Source organism: Corythoichthys intestinalis, chromosome 3 (genome assembly GCF_030265065.1).
Source record: "Corythoichthys intestinalis isolate RoL2023-P3 chromosome 3, ASM3026506v1, whole genome shotgun sequence".
Taxonomy (NCBI): Eukaryota; Metazoa; Chordata; class Actinopteri; order Syngnathiformes; family Syngnathidae; genus Corythoichthys; species Corythoichthys intestinalis.
In genome coordinates, this window is record NC_080397.1 from 37,316,162 (window position 1) to 37,339,503 (window position 23,342).

Here is a 23,342-nt window from a genome sequence, read left to right on the forward strand (position 1 = left end):
TTGACTTGAATCTATCTTTAGATGATGAAGCTGTTTTAAAAATTTCACGTCAAAAGTAGACAGAAGGGAATTTATGAAAAAAACGGGAGCAATTTTAACAACTTTAACAACTAACGGTTGATTCACAACATAAAATTAATTGAATGTAGTTTAAAGCTGCTGATACAGAATGGGGACTAGAGTATTTTATTAACTGTTTTGAACTGTTAAATTGATAGTGAAACAGTAGTTTATTTAAGCCGGAGAGGATTTTTGTACAATATTTGTAACTAATGTACGAAACATTAAAAGCAGCTAATAGCTGGGAAGGGTGCATCAATAATCGATTTATAATCGAATCGTAGCCTCTGAATCATAATCGTAATCGAATTGTTAGGTGCTCCAAGATTCCTATCTCTACTAGTCTAAACTATCTTCTTATTACTAAGGCTGCAACAACTAATCGATTAAAATCGATGAATGAATTAGTTGCCAACGAATTTGATACAGTTGCCAGGCATGAAAATCTCTCACCTTTCGTCGAAATTCGCCGTTTTGAAGTAAAAAAAGGGTGACCTACATGAATTGTGTAGATCCGAGGAGAAGGTTTTTACTTGGGGCGGAGTCGTAAGTCCATCTAACTAATGACATGTTTTATTGAAGTTGCTAAGCCTGTCGCAATATTCAATGAGTCCATTTATCGCAAGGTAAATAAAAATGAGGGCGGTAATTTTCACGGCTGCGTTTTATCACCGCGTGCTTGCGTGCATACATTTGTGCGTGCGTGTAGATGTAGATGTAGATTTATTGGTCATCAACACGCCGCAGAATTACAGTGCAGACATACAAACTAAGGAAACACATCTATATTAAACACTGTACGTTAGCATTGCTACTTTGAGAGTAATGGGGAAAAAAAGACAACCTACTTTAGCCTGTTATAAAACATTGGCAGTCTTCTCCAAAACGCAAATTTGCGGTTAAAAGGTGACACTTCAAACATGAAAAATCGCTGGTTAACAGCTTTTGCAAACAAAAAAATGAAAAGAAAAAAAAATCTATTAGTGACACCACAAGCAATGACGAAAAGTGTTTTTTGCGGACTGTAAAGCTTACGGTTAGCGGTTAAGTGAATGTAATTCCGGTGAACATTTCAAAATAAAGCACATCATGTCCGTCATATAAATAACAATTTCTGGAGTTAATCACACATACTTCTGAATTAATACAATAATATGTAAATACTATAATACTACAGGATTCAGATTCTAAACTAACAATAGCTTAAAAATGACACCCTTTAATGAAAAATATGATTGGCAATGAATAATTGTTATAATTATTATAACACTATTATACAGTATATAGTAGTATAGCTACTATAATAATAATGCTAGAATTTTTTTTTAAGAATTGTTTTGAATAATGTTGGAATGGCAAAGTCAGTGTTCTGAATGTTTACATTCCCTTCTTTTGCGCTAGTAAATGCTATCAGCATTTGACCTCATTGTTTATGTGTGATCAATTATTATTTACATGTTTATTTGTACTTTAATAAAGATTTGAAGTGTTCCAAAATATTTTTGTGAATTAATAAGCGTCAACAAAAATTTCATTGCTAAATTAGTAAAAAAAAAAAAAAAAAAAAAATTAGTCGACTAATCGTAAAAATAGTCAGCTGACTAATCGGGAGAAAATTAGTCGTTTGGGACATCCTTAGTGTACCGGAACATATTTCCTCCTTGTAGACTACAGTTAAGTCAGGAAGCTGTAATAAAATAGGATTTTTGAAGGAAATCCAGTCACCCATTTTGTCTTCATTGTTACTTAAAACATGCCTAAAACAACTTCAAGGTAAATTAAGGTAACCTAAAAAAAGTGACATTTTCCAATTAATCGATTCATTGTTTATTTGATTGTCTGATTAATCGATAATTTAAAAAATCATTAGTTGCAGCCCTACATGTGAGGTTTTAACAGCTACTGAGAAAAGATACCAACAATTTCATCTATAAATCTCCATCCCATAGAAACCTCAATGGCTGATGTGAAAGCAATGGAATTAATAACTATTTCAACTTCATCTGTGATGTCTTAGGGGGTTTATGCTAGTAGTCATTTGGAAGAAAAGATGACTCAGGCTTAGTCATATGCAAGTTAACCAACACTGCTCAGAAAGGATTGTGTTGTCAGTCATGCCTCCTACCTTTCCTGTGTGCTGCTTAGAAAAGGAGAATGAAAAAGACAAGAGAATTGGAGAAAAACTTTGAGAAGAGAGCAGTTTATACGATGTGGAAGGAATCCTTTTAGAATTACGATCGGTGCCAGGTTACTACAGGTTTACTGTAAGTCTATATTTTTACAAAAGAAATATACTGCTGATATTTTGCTTTTGCTGTATGTAGCTGTGGATACATGTATGTATATAGCTGCTTATCGTTTTTATTTATTTATTTATTTATTTTTACTCAAAATAGGTCTGCCCTCGTTTTCATGTTTGAATATGAGATAACCTTAAATAATTCCACTTTGGGACCATTAAAATTTTTTTAAATTGTTTTTAATTCTTTATTTTATGATTCTAATTTATATAGAGTAATTCTTTTTTGTTGCTTTATAGTAATAAAGTCCCATTGGGAATATTTTGGTTTCATGTTCAGCTGAATGAGGTTTTAACACGTGTCCGAGAAGTGATGTCAGGTGAAGTCCTCGTAAGCCTGGTGTTGCATCTGTCTGTGTGTTTACCCTTGAATTTATGTAATGAACACTTATAGATTATTGAATGACATCATTGTTTTGTTTAAGACACCAATAATTTATGTTAATGGCAATTGTAGTGCCTACGAAATGTGACAATATGTTCATTATGTAGTGCATTCTCCGAAATGTTTTATTTTATTCACATTCAGAAAAGCGTGATTATGATGAAAATGTTTTCAAGAGAGTTTTTAGGAAATAATAATTGATGACTGAAGATTTCTAGTAGTGAACACACTTTGATGAAATTAATAGTTCAACTTTAATTGGATTTTTTTTTCTCCAGTCTTGATATCGGATAATGATTATTAGTAGTCAAAGAGGTTAGTAACCACCAATATTGAAGTTCAGTGAATTTTAAAAAAAAATCCAGGCGTTTGCAACAGTAAATATAGTTCAAAAGCATAAATAAATGGTTACACTTTCACTTATCTTTATTTTCATTTCAAACTAAAGCAAAATGTCCAGCTTGTAAAGGCACTTATTTTAATAACAAGAAAAGCCCTGGTCTTTAGCCCTGGTCTGGAACAGTGCAATTCTTAAGTTTCACTAACTGTAATATCTTGAGTTTAGGTTTCAAATTTTTTCTTAAAAATTTCAAGAATTGTGGTTGTGGCGTAATACAAAAGTACAAGTAAAATTTTTAAAATCCATCATATCAGTTAGACATGTGCCAATTACCGGTTTCAAGGTATACCATGGTATGAAAATGTCAAGGATTCAAAACCGCCCAAAAAATTGTCATACCGTCTTTAAGGTATTAGCTATTTTTTATGTCCTAAAAATGCATGGAGAAATCCCTCACTTGCAGCTGTAAGGCTCAACCCTCCCTCACGGGTTGTTGCTCAATGTTAGAGAGTCAGCTGTGCTCCACGATGGCTGGAGGAGGTGAAACTCCTGAAATCTGCATGAAATCGCTGGTATGGGAATACTTCGGCTACAGAAAAGCTACAGACGTCCACGGCTTAGAGGAGGAGGGCCAACCAACATGTAAAACATGTTTGCCGAGGGTGGCTGCTGAGGAGGCAATACCTCCAATATGATGTCGTATTTATACAAAATTAAAGGTTAGTAAATAGAAAATGCTATCATGAATGTTTCCCATCAGCTACGACAGTTACTGTGGGACAAATAAGTATTTAGTCAACCACCAAATGTGCAAGTTCTCCTACTTGAAAAGATTAGTGAGGCCTGTAATTGTCAACATGGGTAAACCTCAACCGTGAGAGACAGAATGTGGGGGGAAAAAAAAAAACTGAAAATCACATTGTTTGATTTTTAAAGAATTTATTTCCATACCAGAGTGGAAAATAAGTATTTGGTCCTGTACAAACAAGCAAGATTTCTGGCTGTCAAAGAGGTCTAACGTCTTCTAACGAGGCTCCACTTGTTATCTGTATTATTGGCACTTGTTTTAACTCATTATCGGTATAAAAGACACCTGTCCACAACCTCAGTCAGTCACAATCCAAACTCCACTATGGCCAAGACCAAAGAGCTGCTGAAGGACACCAAAGACAAAATTGTAGACCTGCACCAGGCTGGGAAGACTGAATCTGCAATAGATAAAATGCTTGGTGTAAAGAAATCAACTGTGGGAGCGATTATTAGAAAATGAAAGACATACAAGACCACTGATAAGTGTCTTATAAGTGTCTGATAATATCCCTCGATCTGGGGCCCCATGCAAGATCTCACCCCGTGGCGTCAAAATGATAACAAGAACGGTGAGCAAAAATCCCAGAACCACACGGGGGGACCTAGTGAATGACCTACAGAGAGCTAGGACCACAGTAACAAAGGCTACTATCAGTAACACAATGCGCCGCCAGGGACTCAAATCCTGCACTGCCAGACGTGTCCCCCTGCTGAAGCCAGTACACGTCCAGGCCCGTCTGCGGTTGGCTAGAGAGTACAGTGATACCTCAGCTCACGAACATAATTGGTTCCCAGAAAGTGTGTGTAAGGCGAAAAGTTCGTCTTCCGAACATTTATTTCCCATAAAAAACCATTAAAATGAGAATAATCCGTTGCCAGGTCCCTATAAAACATAATTTTCTACTAAATAAGCCTTAAAACTACACAAAAATATACCTTATTTTATGTATAATAAATGTGCTATTGTATTATAATTAAAGAAATAAACTGTACTGTAGAATAAAGTCGTTTTATTTACCTTTGTGATGGTAGTTGATGGCTTGATGGAATGGAGTGGGAGGAGGAGGGAGGGAGGGAGTTACTGTTTGGAAGGAGAGTGTTACCGGCAAAGTGCACAGTTAGCGTAGACTCCAGCGCTGTGTCCCACACATGCTTTTGGTTGTTAATAAAAGTGCCCACAAAAAGCCATCCGACGCCTCTGGGTGTTTGTATGCACGCCGCCACCTTTCTGGAGAGGAAATCGGGCGAACCGAAGACAAGCGACGACAACGAGCCAACGTGACTCGCCGGTCCACTTCTCACTACGGTGGGAAGCTGAAAGCACCGCCAATTACCAGTCGAGGGCGAATTGGTAACACGAGTCACCTTCCATAATGACTGTAGGTAACTCTTTTTCGGTCCCATAATAGCAAAAGTACACTCAATATGGTCCAAAATGTCTATCAAACACAAACCACGTCCGCACTCAACGAAAGGGAGGGGATGAACTGGGACGACGTGGGCGTGCGTCAGCTTCTCGTGGCGCTGTTCGACCGCGTGGTTTCGTTCGTCCGCCGAAAACTAGTTCGTCAGCAGAGACTATATGCTCGCGAATTTAATGTTCTTGAGGCGAAAAGTTTGTGAGCTTAAGCGTTCGTGAGCTGAGGTATCACTGTATTTGGATGATCCAGAAGAGGCCTGGGAGAATGTATTATGGTCAGATGAAACCAAAATAGAACTTTTTGGTAGAAACACAGGTTCTCGTATTTGGAGGATAAAGAATAATGAATTGCATCCGAAGAACACCATACCCACTGCGAAGCATGGGGGTGGAAACATCATGCTTTGGGGCGTTTTTTCTGCAAAGGGAGCAGGATCACTGATCTGTGTAAAGGAAAAAATGAATGAGGCCATGTATCGAGTGATTTTGGGTGAAAATCTCCTTCCATCAGCAAGGGAATTGAAGATGAGACGTGGCTGGGTCTTTCAGCATGACAACGATCCCAGACACACAGCCAGGGCAACAAAGGAGTGGTTTCGTAAGAAGCATTTCAAGGTCCTGGATTGGCCTAGCCAGTCTCCAGATCTCAACCCCATAGAAAATCTGTGGAGGGAGTTGAAAGTCCTTGTTGCCCAACGACAGCCCCAAAACATCACTGCTCTAGAGGAGATCTGCATGGAGGAATGGGCCAAATACCAGCAACAGTGTATGAAAAGCTTGTGAAGAGTTAAAGAAAACGTTTGGCCTCCGTTATTGCCAACAAAGGGTACATAACAAAGTATTGAGATGAACTTTTGGTATTGACCGAATACTTATATACCACCATTATTTGCAAAGAAATTCTTTAAAAATCAAACAATGTGATTTTCTGTTTTTTTTTTTCCACATTCTGTCTCTCATGGTTGAGGTTTACCCATGTTGACAATTACAGGCCTCTCTAATATTTTCAAGTGGGAGAACTTGCACAATTAGTGGTTGACTAAATACTTATTTGCCCCACTGTATGTACACACAATATAACATTTTTGCTTCCCACTATAAATTATAACATTTCTGATGCCATGCATTTGTGTGTGTGTGATGCCTGGACAAATGTACTCATGCCTACTTCTTCTCAGAAAATGTCACAACAAATGCGCCGATAATTTAGATTCTGAGGAATTTCTTGATAATTTTGGTTGTATGCCAGATTTTAATGGACATATTTACTATTTGAATTAAATGTTCTCATTTAGCTCCTTCCTTTAGAAATTCCATTGTCACTCTGCCGTGTATTTTTATGCCACACCAGTCAGAGAAGGAAACAAACATGCTGGATGAGATATTTTTATAGTACTTCAGCTCATTTTAGTCAACGTTAGATAATGTTAGCCAGTATTTGACCTTTGATTCAGTCAGAATGCAGTGTTGACTTTAAAATAATGACTTTTGGGTGTTGGGCTCGTGATCTGAGCCTGAAGTGTTGTGTCACAGCAGCCGGGGGAGTCAGCCAGAACACTCGATTGAGTGAGAGTGCAAGTTTTTGAGTGTGCGTGTGGTCCTTCATGCCCACTGTGTTGGTGCAGGCAAATGTGTTGGTGGGCGGTAATGATGACACAATGACGCCAATGACGTATGTCATCAACATGTGCTTCCTGCCTCGGCTGCTCACTCCTTTCCTCTAGCTCATTGGTCCTCTCTCGTCATGTGGCCTACGCTCCACTTCTGTTCTTCCCTTAGAAGGCTCAGGCTGCGCCGTTTCGCTTCGGAGATGACGCTCATATGTTCTGTGTGTATATATCAAAATACGTGCGGCAGCGGCAAGGCAGACAATGTGCAATCGTCAGAACCAGAGAAAGCTGCAGTAAGCTTGAGCGAGAAAAGGCTCCGGGAAGTAAATGGAGAGATTGAGAAAGCCTGTAGAAACGACAGAGCGAGGAGGCTAATAGGAACAGAAAAAGCACCAAGTAGGAGCGGAAGTCAGTTCTGTCAAAGAATGGCGAAGTCTGCAAATGGCCGATAATGTCGGGAAATTTACACTCGCGGCAGATGCCAGCGGTTTGCTTTGGCGGAGGCAGCCATGTTTTTCCTTCTCCTTCACCGCAGTGATTATTGAGAAGAGGAGCGACTCCACAAGGCCAATCAACCAGCAAGTAGTAAGAAGAAGCGTTCGCCAGTGATAACGATGGTGAGGAGCAACAACAGGCAGTGTGATCTTGGCCTGGTGGTCACAAGAGAACAAGGCTTGCATGTTTGCAAATGCAGTGGGCTTGTCACCGGCAGTCTTCGTAGAAGCCCTCACAACAACAACAAAGCGACTCGTCCGCATTCTTCCGTCATCTGTGACAAAACAAGACGACCTTCTCCATAGCATTCCTCAGTATCTCTTCCCTATTCCTCTAGTTATCCTGCTCTTCGTCCCAGCTGATTTCAAATGTCATCCAATTTTTCCTTGCCACTATGTAGTTTTAGGCTCCCATTGCCGCCTTTCATTCTAACTCCCTTCCCACGTCGCGGAATGAGAAGATCGTATCGAAATCAACTCTTTCGCATTACCCTAGCAAGTCCGACAACGACCTCACTCCCAATTGTGCGCTTTACTTCAGGATCGACTGCCGGTTAACGCAAGGCACCAGTCTTAGTCGTCCCTCGCCATGGGCTGCGCTGAAAGAGGATGTCATGGCAAGAAAAACCATTTCAGCAGCCCTACTCAAGCAATGCAATCTTGAGAAATTACATGCAAAACCAGTGTTATGCAGAATTGAAGCGGAAAAGGCAAAAAGCTTGGGTAAAGCATTCGATGTAATATTTGACTGGATGAAGCTGAAGGCAGGCACTGCTGCTGTGTCGTAGCAGCTACAGCCCACAGCGCTTTCTGTTTCTGTTCACTGCATGCGCCTCCATTCCATCGTACGTGCCCGCTGTGGCTCAGATAATGGCCCCTCGCTCTGCACGCACTGGGGAGAGAGAGAGAGAGCGATGGAGGTAAAGGCTGCATAAGAGGAAGGGGCGTAGAGTGTGTGTGTGTGTGAGAGAGAGAGAGAGAGAGAGAGAGGTTGGGGGAGGGTGTTGACTGAGAAGCCGACTGCATGTGCAGCCGAGAGAGAAAGAAAGAAAGAAAGAAAGAACGAAAGAGGATATTGAAAAAGGGAAGGGAGGAGCAGACAGATAATGAGAAAAGAAATAGGAGCCAACGGAAAGTGGCGGCCATAAAAGGACGCAAGGAGGATGACGAAGGTGTACGCCGGGTTAGGGGGAGGTGTATTATTTACGTGTGGTTGGCCGTGTGTGAATGCACGCGTGCGGATTTTGCCGGATGAAATGAGGAAGAATACACCACCACACTGTTAGATTACTTGTACTGTTCTGACACTTCAACATGGCTGGTGCGCCTCTCTGCCAACTCATTTGCTTTTCCATCTCCAACCGGTATCTCTGTCTGGACGTCTAGCAGCACGTAAGTTGCCCTTGAGCCTCTTATTCATAATTTCAGGATCTCTGCTTCATGCTCCTTCTGCCAAGAAAAGGGCGATGGGGGGGGGGGGGCAAGTGTTGTGAATCAGGGATTTCAGTTCAGATGTCTCCTCAGTGGCTGAAGCCCCTTAGCAACACCACTCTTTATATGCTTTGTCTCCTCCCTCTTTCATTTTCATTGTCAGTGTCAATTGAGCTGACAAGTTGCACCGGATTTAAAGGGCTCCTGAGGTTTTTTTCTCGTCTCAGTGCAGGTTTGAATACTTGCCAATAAGCGTGTGTGACAGAAAGTGGAAAGGTTCAGCCATAGGGGAAATTTTACATTAAACATCAGATTGTACAGACAGAGGTGCTCTGATTGTGTCATTGAATTTTAAACAGTGCTAATCTGTCATGTAGAGTAATTGCTGAACCGTCACTGTTGAATTGCGATATAGCTATAGCTGATGTGGCTCAGAGTCCATCTTTGTGGACCATTTCAACTCACGTTTCTCACGTTTGCATTTTTAAAGAGTCAGAAAAGAGGAAAGTAGAGTATTGGTGAGCGGCAGTGTGTGATGTTGCGGGATGTTGCAGTCATTCTGTTTCAACACACTGCAGTTCTCATAACAGCCGCTCACGGCCCCCACCCCCTTCCTTTTTCCCGTCTGATGCTGGTGATAGCGCAGACATGGGGCCTCTCACGTACTGCCTGCCGGCTGTTCGCCGCCACCCCCGCCAACCCCTTTTTTTCTAACCCTCAAACCACCGCTTAGCGCTACCTTCAGCACCCCCTGGGATCCTCAGCAGACACACACCACATAAGGTGAATTCAAAAGATACTCCCTGTCCAGTAATTAAACACTTTCAGGGTTCAGACAATAATATTGGAATGATGGTAGAAGCTTGGCCTTGGTTGACTTATACAAAGATTGAGCAACAAGAAGACATGTTTATTTATTTATTTATTTTACTAAAATAGCCTATACGAATATGTTTTTTACTAAAATAGCCTTTGAGTTGAAAAGAAAGGATTAAATCAAATGTGTCAAATGTTTCAGCAACAAAAATTTTCAACAACTTCAGTATTGCTTCGCATATTGTACTGCTGAAATGTAACAATATTTTATCGTATGTGTATGATGATTCACACCCCTAATGTTAACCACAGTCTTCTAGTTGGTAGACACCATTCTTATTTCTGTCATTGTCAATCAGAACTAAGCTTTATTATTGTATCTTTTGGAAGGGAGCTTTTTTGATGCAATTTAAAAAAAAAAAAAAATTTTTTTTTATTGGAATACAAAAAATTTGTTCACCAGAGTTCACTGGCCTCGACCCCAGTGCGAAGACACAATATAAGTCTGTCATTGTTATCTATGTTCTGCAATAGTGAATCACCAATTGGCTCTGTTAATGATTTCCGTGTTTCCTGTTGAAGGATCTATGTTGATCAGCCCTCCCTAGACTTTGAAATTATATTTGATGAGCCATTTTTTAATGTGCACATGTAGTATTTTCTTGGTAAATTGTAGTTACATAGTCCTACTAGATAGACAATCATAGTCTGGGTTAGGCTTTCTAAATCACAGGCCAGGTTGATATTAGTGTAATTTGTCATGTGGTAATAGTTCTGAATTACTGCTTTCTTCTCTTTTTTAAACAGCAAAATTAGATATCAGACATACTTTCAATGACACTTACTGTAAGTGGTTTATTGATTCCAGTTCTGTAATTGGTATACAGTCTGTTGTGATGAGTGCAATGTTAATCTAAGGACAACTCTACGAACCATGTTAGCTTGTCACTTTTCTCGCCCAACCTAAAAAGTAGGTCATCAGAGTTTGAAACTTTAGTTAATGTTGTACATTTGTTAGAAATGGGTTTCTGACTTTAAAAAACATGCATAGGAAAACACAATTACTGTTCTGCATAGACTCCTCAGTGTTTGTACACTTCTTCCTTTACTGTTGGTTAATTTCTAACAGGTCGTTTTGCATAGTTCAACAATTCTGCAATGGATTGTCCCTGTATACACAATGCTAGCATTATCTATAGATTACGCCATTTGTCTTCTAAAGCTGTACTCCATACCTTACCTGTTAACCTGTTTTATGTGACCTTACAGCACTGGGTGTGTGCTTTTGTATTTGTAAAAGGTGGGAAAGAAAACAAGAGAGGGAAATGAAGTGAAAAATCCTGTTCTTTATCAGCGTCATTTCAGAATGCAAATGAACATAGATTTGAAGATCGGTGTTTATTTCACAGTTAATCACAAAGAGAATTGTATAGATTATACTGCTTCTGTAGCAGCCACAAAAAACTTTCATGAAAAAGTAACTTACTGCTACTCTTTTTGTCTATGTTTGTCTTCCAGACTGTTCACGAAGTCATTTCATTGGATGGCCCCAGAGGTGGAGGCCAGATGGAAATTGGGTCACATGACCGCCTCCAGGAAGGCGTGCTGAGCCTTGAACTGTCCAATGGGGTGAATTGTTACCCCAATGATGTTGAGGCATCTGCAGAAACAGAGCAAAAGAGGGCAGCGGGTGTACCACAAAGGCAGTGCTGGGTGCCAACACATGGCAAAGATCAACAGCAACCATCAGTGAAACATAACAGCAGTTATGCAAACCCAAGTGAACCTGTCCACCGTGTGGATATGGAAGATGCTCACAATCTGGTCACTTTTTCTGCCATTGCCGGCGCCTTACCTCCTTCTTCCACCTCATCCTGTATTCAAGTGCATCCTGACACAACGCACTTGTATGAGAAATTCACCCAGGAAATGGGTACTGGTGGGGCTCGGGTCGGACACTCCGCAGGGGCTGCTGACACAAGCCACCCACCTGCAGAAGACATGAAAACCCTGCAGACAGCACTGAGCCATGCAAAACATGGTCACAAGCCTCCTAACTGTGACTGTGAAGGACCCGATTGTCCTGACTACCTTGAGTGGCTGGAGAAGAAGATAAAGTTGGCAACCGGTGAGACCCAAAACACCAGCAAGAGAATTGATTCCTCACAGGCCAACATTCAGCAATCCCATCTGCAGAATCAGTCCTACCTCCAGACTAATGGTGGGCACCACCGTCCAACTTCTTCAGACCTCCAGCAACATCAACGAACAAAAGGTCACCATGCAGGCCATGTACCCTGCTCGAAACTTCCTCCTATTCCCTGCTCTCCACAGGTGCTCTCTATAGCCAAGGAAAGAAACGTCAGTCTTCAAACAGCTATTGCCATTGAAGCCCTTACACAGTTATCAGGGACTGGGATTCTTGGTGCTAGTGCTCCAGATCAAGCCCTCCCTAATAATAACCTCCATCATCACCAACATGCCCAAGACCTCTCATCTCCACCTCCGAATTGCACTAACTTGAATCCATCCTCTGCAGTCATCTGTCCATCATCACGCTCTCAGTCCGTCCCTCCAGGATTAAATAATGAACAGGAGGCAGTGTCCTGTGATACCCACAGGCCCCATTCACAGGGCCAGCCCCCCCATGCTTCTACCTCTCCCTTTCCAGGCCAGAGCAACCCTCAGAGTTTTGGTCGCAGTCCTCAGCAGTGGCAGCAGGTCACACACGGTGGTTCTGTAGAGCGGCTGTCCCGCTATGCGAGTGTACCTCACACTAGGTCAGACCCAATGTCAGAACTCAAACAGCTTTTGGGTGACACCAGTGGGAAGGTAGGAAATACATCTTTTAAGCTTCCATCTACACAGAAACTCAGTGAGAATGGAGGTATGCAGGCACAGCCATCTTTACCCAAGATAAAGCAAGAGCCGGATTTTGGTGATTATTCTGCCTCCATAGGACATTACAACATTGATCATGGTCAGTTGCAGCCTCACAACTACCCCAGTTCTCCCATGTCTCCTGGTCAACCATCCATTAGACACTCAACTCAGGCAGCTCTGCAACAGCATCTTCACTACAAAAGGAACCTCTTCTCTAATCATTCCCCTGGCATTGGCGCACCGGGTCCTGTGGCTTATCATAACGCAAAAAAATGGTGGCCACAGATGGAAGCTAATGGTTTCAATCATCTGAACATAAAACAAGAGCCCAAGGAACCCAAAAGGAGAAAAATCAGCCAAGGATCACCTGTCATCAAAGCTATGAGTGGGATGCTCCCAGGCCCTCCACTTCCTAAACCCAAACAGATTATAATCAAGAAGACCAAGCAAAAAGCCTCTGTGCCAACTTTCCTGCCTAAGAGTCAGATAACTGTGGAAAAAACATCACCCCTTATGATGGGCCGAACCAACACCCTGAATAACCTACAACAAGGTTCACTGCCCCTTATGCCCTCCCTCAGTAACTCTACTCAGGCAGCTGCTGCGGGCCCCACCGCCCCAGCTCAATCTCAGGTATCAAATCCCAACCTCTCAATGGCTCCTTCTATCACTAATTCTACTTTGTCAGCGAACAATCCCACCCTCATGGGCTCTGTGCCCCCATCAATTGCCCATGCAACTCATGCTAAATCACAGGAAGCGGTCAGCTTAGCCCATAGCAATGCTAACACCGCCTCATCCTTGACCTCCGCATCCACACCAAACACCTCACAATTACCAGGGCTCATAAATATCGACCCTAAGTATGAAGAACTGATTCTGCAGTTTGAGGCAGAATTTGGGGACTCATCTGCCGAAACACCTCCCATCGAAGCTATGCCCAGAACAGCTACAGCTTTGCAGACCAGCGCCCAAGATCTTACAACACCTACCACACAATATCAATCATCCTCCACTCTTGAATCCAGCTCCACACCTCATCTGAACGAAAAGGATCTCAACAGAGATGAGTCAGAAGCCCAAAGTGATCTTACCTCGAACCAACCATCCACAGTAACCCCAGAGCAAGAGCAATGGGAGCTCCAGTCCACGATCCCCCACTCCGAGGAGACCCCACTCCATAAGCATCAACAAGATAGTCAGATGGAGGAAACGTTCAGCATACCATGTTCCCCAATGCCTAAACGGATGAAAATTGAAGCTGCGGGTGATTTAGCCATTCTTTCCACCACTTGCTACTCTGAGGAGGACACGCCCACAAAGGATGGACCGCCACTCTCTCCATCTTTAAAAGGGTTTTTAGAGTCCCCCTTAAATTATTTAGACACGCCTACCAGGAGCTTGTTGGATACACCTTCTAAAGATCCACAGTCAGAATTCCCCACCTGCGCCTGTGTGGGTAAGTCATGCGTCATATTTGTATACATTTGACAAATTGTGCAAAGATCCGCTAGTAATTTTACTTTGAACTTGAATTTTGAATAATTTAAATGACTTTATAATATGTAAACTCTGTGAAAAATTATTATGAACATTATTTCTTGAAAATAGTTGCTTCCACTATAATTAATTGCATGTTGTGTTGTCCACATCAAACGTGGAAAAAAAAACTTTTACCTGGAATGGCAGATGGTTTTTGTCTTCCCATAGTGTACAAATCACTTATTACTAATTATTACCACTTGGCGCTACAGTTTACACATAAACAACAGCAACTCCATTGTTAACTTACCTGACCACAGTTTCTTTATGAAATATTGGCTGCCATAATGCTGCTTTAAGCACAATAGCTGGACAGAAGTCAAATTGATTTTACAGTAATGTTAAAATGGAGACAATCCTAATTACTAAGGAATTATCTGGTTTAGTAGTCTTATTTTTAAATCTTTTATCTCCCATTACACTTGACATATATTACAGTGTATTTATGTTAACTAAACAACAATTAGAAAAAAAATCTAAATACTTGAAGTATTTTTGTGCCTGCAATAAGTATTTCCCTCTACCCCTAGTAAAACAAAAACTAATACAACATAATTACCTCTATTGAAACTAGTAATACAATGCCACACTTAGATAAGACTGCCTCAATGTTCTATAAAGACAGGATATAGTTGTGATGCAAGAATTTTTATGGGACTTTTTGTCCTTAGCAATGCCCTGGTTTCTCTCTGCAGACAAAGGTAGGTTCAGACAGCAGGTCCTAATGCACAAATCCGATTTTTTGTCATATGTAATCTTGGCATGTGCCGGTATGAGATTCCGACGGTATGATAACCTTAAGCAAAAATATAATGGTTTCACTGTATGACGGTATTGCCATTAAAGCTCTAAAATTTGTTACTTTGAGATATCTGGGTTAAAAAAAAATTCTATTGAACAGGATTTTTATTTTTCAAAACATACTAACAAATTTGAACATAAGTATAATGTTAAGTTAAAATAATAAAAAAAAAAAAAATAACTGAAATATTCTAAATAAAAGTAAGATAAATGCAGTCCTTTAGGTAATCCTAAACTACAGCCATAGCTCATCATTATTACCATCGGAACAAATAATTGAATTATTATTAGTGTTGCACCGATACCATTTTCTGGGCCCGATACCGATACCTGGCTGTGCAGTATCGGCCGACACCGATACCATTCCGATACCACTCTGTTTGCAAAATATATATATATATATATATATATATGTATATACATGTGCGTATAAGGGATGCAACGATACAGTTAAGTCAAGGTTCGGTACGATTTTCGATACAATTCAATACATTTAATGCTCTGAAACAGAAAATACAACTGTTATTATTATTTTTTATTTATTTATTTATTTATTTATTTTTTGTTGCTAACAAGCAAAAATAACAGTGCCATCATATAAACAAGCATTTTAGTGCATAGTATTTATGTGCATACTTCTTACTGATCTGAAGAAAAAATTTGTATATAAGTGCTGAGAACAATTTTTACTGTTTGTAAAGTGGGTCACACTGTTGATTGCTGCAGCTCTCTTAGCAGCTATATTTACCATATAGGCAAAACATCCTATTTGTGGTCTGAGTCCATCTGTAACATGTACTGAATTAACAGTATTTGCAGCATTATCTATAGTAACTGGTATGGGTTGATTTGGCCTGCTTAACTTCCATTCAGTCATGGCGGTTTCTATTTAATCAATGTAGTCTATGGACTACGCGTCGCTCTGGGATCACGCAGCTAATGGCATGGGATCTAATGTAGTACATCTAGGTTGCTATTTGATGATATCTAGTGCGTGCGTGCGAGAGTTGGCATGGGATCTAACATATGACATCTAGATTGCTATTTGATTATATCTAGTGTGCGCGCTGTGCCGCTTGAGTGTTTTCTGGCCACAGAAGTCACTTCTGCTCATTACTGCACAACACCAGCCTATTACAATCGACTTTCATAAACAGGACGAGTTTAAAGTACGGCGCTCTTAATTTGCCACTCATTGTTCATCATGAAACCATGAGTTTACTTAGTCTCCCACGGTCTTAACCTTTCTGATCCCACCGGCGCTACAACAGTAAGTGTTAGCTTATGCATGGTAATCGTTTGTGAATACCATGTTAAATGAGCAGCGTAACATCACGGATATGCGTTGTAGTGTACATCCGTAATATTGAAGACGAAGGTGTGAATTTCGTTTGGTAATTTCGAAACAAAGACATACAGATGTAATGATTTGGGAAGATAGCTCACGTGGGGAGGATAGAATATTTGCGTTCAAATGATGCCAGTTGATGGTATCGGCGCCCTACATGTTGGTACTCGTTGATACCGATACCACCAATTCGGACCGGATCGGCGCCCCCTGCCGATACTGGTATCGGTATCGGTGCAACTTTAATTATTATCCATAAAAAGCATGTGTGTATGACTTGTATCGTGTTTACATTATACACACACTCTCGTTCTCAACACAGACACTTGCCAGAGAGAAAAAAACACCACGTTTTAGCACCGCTAGACACACTAAACACACTGGAGTTAAGTCTCGTACCTGGTGGGACACATTCATGATAATGTTTACTAACCTTTAATTTTGTATACTAGTTAATGCGAAATTATTTTGAAGGTATTGCCTCCTGTGCAACCATCCTCTGCAAACATGTTTTACATGTCGGTTAGCCCTCCTTCTCTAAACCGTGGCCGCCTGTAACTGTTGAGTAGCAGAAGTATTCCCATACCAGCGTTTTCGCTTTCTTCAATGGGGGGAAAAAGTTCAGAAGTTTCACCTCCTCCAGCCATCGTGTAGCACAGCTGTCTCACTGACACTGAGCAACAACCGGTGGTGGAGGGTTGAGCCTTGCGGTGCATTCGAGGGGTTTCTCCCTACATTTTTGGGACATAAAAAAAGGCTAATAGTGTAAGGACGGTATGACCGAAAATTTTAGCGGTTTTGAAACCGTGATGCCTTGAAACCAGTAATTGGAACATGTCTAATCTGATGTTTTTGTGTGACCGTTTGTAGATTGCCGTTTTCCATTAGGCCCCAAGTACTATGCATTAGCTAGTAGTCCACCACTCGCTGAGTAAACTACGGTGCATGAGCAGTTGCATTAAAACAAATTACTACACATGCTGGCTCTACATTTTAGGATGACCAAACTGACCAAATGATCATCCCCGTTTACTCAAAGATTCCTTATTGTTTTAATACGTATATCTAAAATGTATGGCTAAAACATGCATGCACGCACTCAGAGATATAGAGTATATAATCAATTTAACATAACTCTCGGCCATTTAAGCAATATTGACATATTACTTTACCCTCATTTGGTTCCTATGCAAGGTGTAGCTGGGAATGTACACCACACTATGAGGACTTTGGAGGTAGTGGTTTAGCCTAGCTACGATTCACTTTGCACACAAGCTTAAAGTCATTGCTCTTTTTTGGGGGAAGATAGGACATATACTTTACATGCACAGGCATTCTCAGGCTCATTCAAGGCTTCTTTTCCGTTTTTTTTTTTTTTTTTAACAACCGTTGTCAACCCAGACTCCATCCCGAAAGTCGAGGTCAAGCCATCCACTGACAGTAAGTAGCATTGCTTGGCTGTCCCTCCACTGCACACCTCCGTTTCTGCCGTCCTCTCGTTATCTAATCTTTTCACTCTTTTAACTTATTTGCTGCATGAATTCTGATTTAGGAGACTTCAGAGTTCAGATCGCAGCCGCATTCCGAAAAAAAGTGTCCCAGATCGGAATAAAAAGCACATACCAAAGTGGTCTAGATCGGATCTGAAATTTTCCTCTTTCTTGTGACTCTTCTTTTTCTGACTGTCAAGAAAGTGTCTCACTCGAGTTGAATTCAGGCGAAAAAATCTGATCATTTGGGTTACTTCAGCCTGCGGTGTGAACATAGCCAAAATGATCTCATAATTGCCTCTGAACTTGAGCGACACATACACATTTACTTGTCTCTACAGCTTATTACTAACATGGTAATGAAAAAAGCCAAAAGGCTTGTGAGATGTGAACATAAATGAAGTTGAACTCAGTTAATGAGTAAATTTCCTGCTACTCAAAGTGGTTTCCAGCTTTAAACAACTGTATTGTTGCTGATAATATGACACGTAATTGAAATCATCATTCTAGTTGTGTCATCGGAGGAATTCATATTGCCTTTAGGGTGTAACAATGATTGCATTTCTCTGTTTCATAGAACATGTCCAGGAAAAAGATGAAGGGCCCTACTACAATCACTTAGGATCTGGACCCACTGTGGCTTCCATAAGAAACCTGATGGAGACACGGTTTGTCTTCTCTTTGTTATCTTCCTCCTATGTGCTTTAAGTCTCCTCTCCCTCATGTCCTCCTCCTGCGTTTCCTCACACTTTGTCCCGAGGGAATCCATGACCCAGAATCCAACAGGGGGAACAGGACATTTCATCATCATCCTCATCATAATACATGCTAAGCAAGAAGCAGTAGCATATAGCTGAGAATGGAAGGAATAATGGATGTAGAAGCATAGATATCCAACCTCAGACAGAGGGAGAGCAAATGGTAAACACAAAGGGTGAAAGAGGGAAGGGAGCAAAGAAGGTAGAACTTTTCAATGTTAGAAATGTTCACTAATGACAGGAGCAGATTTTCTTTTTTTCTGTTGCTGAATCAAAGACTTCACTATCAGTTGACGGGAAACGGGGCGCCAACATTTGGGGTGCTGATAATCATGCAGAAGCTGTTTGCGGAAAGCGGTGTGCAGGCACAAGTCCCTTGAAAGACGTGATGTTGTGGCGGGGGCGTTAAGCGAGAAACCTTTTATTGTTGTTTGAGAAATGACGTCACTCTGTAAGATCCCATAGTTCCTGATGACCTTTGACCCAACCCTGACCCAGGCAAGACCCCCTGTGGTGAAAGAGCTTACACCCCATCTCAAAGTCTCAGCCACCTTAGGGTGATTCCCATTCAGTGGGAGCCCATTGTGCACACTGTCATGACAAATCTAGTCACGTTGAAGTTTTCACAAAGGCAGGTATCAAGCTGTCAGGAGATTTGATAGGAACTACAAGCTAACATCTAACAAGTTCTGATGACCTGGCCCCACCCCTAGTGCAATCCCTGATCTCAGACTCAATCCAAAACCCCATCTTGCTACAAATTGACCTAAAAATATACACAAATAAAAGCAACTTCAATCAAAAGTCATTGGTTTGATAATGTATTTCTTACAACCAGTGTTGTATTCGTCAACGATGACTATAATGAAAATATTTCGTTGACGAACAATTTTTCATAACGATGGCGAGACGATAACGAGCTAAAAATGTGTCTTGGGAGACTAAAACACAACGACACAAATGCCAGTTTTCGTCTGGCGAGACGAAAACTGCACCACAGTTTCCGTCACGTGTTACATTTATGTGTAGTTAGCCTGTATCGTAGCAGTCTTGTTGTATCACTAATGTGACGTGCTGCGCACCTCCAACTCACCTACTAGTGTCCTCTCCAGTGTCCCCATTGCTTGTTTTGAGACACACATGGCATGATTTGTCTTATCTTGACAAGAAAGAATATGCAATGTTGCTTTAGCCTTTAAAGGTCTGTGCTGAGTGATCATCACACACTCAATGTGACTCGTAGCGTTAGCATGGCATTCACGTTCACGTTAGAATTAGGCTATTGCTAACAGCCAGCGTTCTCTCATACTATTGGACAACTTTTTTTTCCCATAAATTATGTGGCTTCCATTTTGGTATAATAAATTGGAAAATAATGTACTGTTTTCCTGCTGAGTGTGTATCATCACGTGATAGGTTTGTAGATTATTAGTTTGTAGAAAGAGTTGAAAACCTTTTTGTATTAATTTATTTTTGAGTCAAACTTTCGAATTTTACAAACAAAAATATTGAGTAAACGCAGGCTAAAACTAGACAATGTTTTAGTCTTGGGTTTTCGTCAACAAAAACTAGACGAAGACAAAAACATTTTGAAATTTCTAAAATATGACTAAGACAAATAAGTATTATCGTTCAAAAGACTAAGACGAAAATTAAAAGGGCTGCCAAAAACAACACTGCTTACAACCTGGTGACAAGCTATGACTAAGGACACAATCTATATGTTCTAATACGGGATATTCTTCAGTTCACCTTCGATATATGTTTATTCTTGTGCTTACAGTGGTAGAGAGCTGTATTACATCATACTGAGAGGGGTTTCTCATTGTATTTAGTGCTCAGAGAAATGCAGGGTTTTAGGACCAACTCTACTTATTTTGTGTGTGGCGGTCATAGTGCAATTGGTAGCTCACGTTGTCCTGGTACTGAAAGGGCAGTGGTTCGATTCCTGGCTTTGACTGCCCATTGGGGGCAAATTGCATGGCAGCAGCACCGTTGATGTGTGCTCGAAAGGGTTAATGTTAATGTGAAGTACTTTGGGCATGATAAAAACATGTAGATAAATGCTCTATTTGCCATTTGCATTCGGTATCCTATTTAGTTAACTGACCTCGAATCCCTCATAAAACTGCTTATGTTCTACTGCTGTTCTACCACCAAAACTATGACCACAATGTTAAAAAGAAGAAGAAAAAAAAACATTGATAAATAAATGTTCTGCTAAATGATCTTCTCTGAATGTGACATTTTTATTTGAGCGTTATTGTCTTTGTTCACCAAATTCAAGAAATACTTAACAATGAAGCTCTTCTATTAGTACACACTGCCTCCTTACACAATAGACACCTAATGGTTTTAATTGAGATGCTTTCTGGTTTCTTTCAAACTGGAATTTGACTGTTCTGGTTCCATTGTTTTTTCTATAGCAAACCTGTCTTTCAACTCATTCCCCATCATGTATTCTGTATATTTGAGTGTGCAGATTAATCATAACCTGTAGGGTAAAATGAGACTGCACAACTCTCCCATTAACTGTTTAACTCATTCGCTGCCATTAACGGCAATTCATTTCGACAGTGATCATTCACTGACCAAAATATCAAATAAGAGGAGCTTATCTGGTTTGAATCGATCGAAAAAAATTACAGAGGAAAAATAGAAGGATGAAAAATTACAGTCAAAAAATGATCGGCTACTGGTGCCATTTGACATAGTGAATATAAAACATTGTGTCACTCACAACTTGATGGTTTGTGCTCAAAAGCGCTTGAAATAAATATTCAGAAATATCTTGAAGAGCATTGTGAGCTTAAGTGCACTCTACCTAGCATCTTGTGAATAGTCACTTCCCCTAGTGATGATTGCTTCAGTTGTAGAAAAATGAAACATTCACTTCTTATGGAATCATAATCAATGCATTACACGTTTTGCTTAAAGGGCAAATTCAGAATATTTGACATTAGGCCTAATATTCAAGTTAGCGGGGGTTTAATTAGTCGGTATGGGTGATTTCAACATATTCCGTGCAGTTAGTTAGTTATTTGTTTCAGGGCTCCAACAACATATGCACGCACGAATGAAAATCACCTATGACCCATGCAATCAATAGTGTTGGCTATGTTTTCAGGATGAAGTTATTAAAACCATTGCATGTCAATAAACTGCAGTATGAACAGCAATATTTGTAATCCAGTAGCTCTGTAGGTAACAGGCTGCAGAGCGGAGTGATATTTTTTCCACCGGTGTGTTTATGTCGTAGCCAGCAGCAAGTATCCAAAGTTTGTATTGTTCCTTGTTCTTCATAGGGAACTTGCGGAAACTCTCATTTGCCCATTTCTTCTGTTTCCACAGCCTCCAAATGCACTTTTATCTATGTTGCCGTTCTTCAGTCAAGACTCTTTAGACTGATGCTGCATTCAAGGGAGGTGGGAAATCAGAGTTTTCCAACGTCCGACCAGGATAAATACCGTATTTTTCGGACTATAAGTCGCAGCACGTCATATTAGTGATACAACGAGACTGCTATGATACAGGCTAACTAGCCTATTTTTGGGCTATAAGTCGCAGTTTTCTTCATAGTTTGGCTGGTGGTGCGACTTATACTCAGGAGCGACTTATGTGTGAAATTATTAACACATTGTGATATCATTTCACATGTTATTTTGGTGTTCTGACGGTTTGGTAAACTTGTTAGCATGTTCTTTATGCTATAGTTATCGTATTAACTTAATAGCTATAGCCACATTCGCGTTCTGCCTTTGGCAATGTGTGTTCAATTGTATTATTGACTTTTTTATATTGCAATGCATGTTTTTAGTTTGTGGCGCTTTGACGCTCACGTGGGGACGCACTTGCACTTGTTTACGTGAAGAAGAGCGCTCACATGCCAGAATAAGACTGACAGCTACGTAGCTCTGACTGAGTGGGCGAGTTAGCGAGAGAGAAACACTGCTGCGAACCTATGTTCATTGTTTATGCTTGTAAAATATCTCTACCGAGGCAACGCATGTGTGTATCATCTTTTCTGTTGTGGTTGTGTGTTTTCCATCCGCGATCGGACACTTAGAGCCAGTTGTGTGGTTGTTTGAACGATGTGCTAATGCTAGCGAACGCATGCTAACCGTTTGTGTCATGTCATTGCTGTAAAAGCACCTAATTATCATTTATTTACGTCGATGCGAACCTGTTTGGTGTCGAGGACGAAATTGATTCAGCAAATTATACGGACATCCAGCATCGTCCTTTGGGAGTTTAGCCCGCTGAATAGCCAGGACCGAGCCGTAGCGTCCTGGTGAGGACAGTATATTCTAGAGCTGGGAATCTTTGGGCACCTAACGATTCGATTACGATTATGATTCAGAGGCTCCGATTCGATTATAAAACGATTATTGATGCACCCCCCTCCTTTTTTTTTTTTTTTTTTTATTTTTTTTTTAAGTTTTGTACATTAGTTCCAAAATTGTTCAAAAATACTCTCAGGCTAAACCAAACTACTATTTCAGTATCAAGTTCGCATATAGCAGTAAACAAATATACAAAAATAACATTAAATAAAAAAAACTCCAGTCCCCATTCTGTATCAGCAGCTTTAAACTACATTCAATTAATTTAATGTTGTGAATCAACCGTTAAAGTTGTTAAAATTGCTCCCGTTATTCCATAATTTCCCTTTTGTCTACTTTCGACATGTGAAAGTTTTAAAACTATTTTAAAGATAGATTCAAGTCAATATTTTACCGATTTAGGAGTATTTTAGATAAAAAGTTAATTAGGTTTGCTTGGAAGGTTCGCTACAACAGCCTTGCAGGGAAGTGTACTGCTTTAAGATGACGGCCGTTTACTAACGTCCGCATCT

General features: G+C 40.5%; 1 protein-coding gene across 3 annotated transcripts in view; it reads left to right on the forward strand.

The window, feature by feature from the left end:
* tet3 (tet methylcytosine dioxygenase 3) overlaps positions 1-23,342 on the forward strand; it is a 75,914-nt gene that overhangs the window by 27,373 nt on the left and 25,199 nt on the right. For 2 of the 3 annotated variants that reach the window (XM_057831309.1, XM_057831310.1), the window contains exons 3-4: positions 11,184-14,007; positions 18,307-18,397. In XM_057831309.1, the coding sequence (XP_057687292.1) occupies positions 11,184-14,007; positions 18,307-18,397 (2,915 nt within the window). Of the gene's footprint in view, positions 1-11,183; positions 14,008-17,640; positions 17,680-18,306; positions 18,398-23,342 lie in introns of all 3 variants that reach the window. The other variant, XM_057831308.1, reaches the window with a different exon arrangement.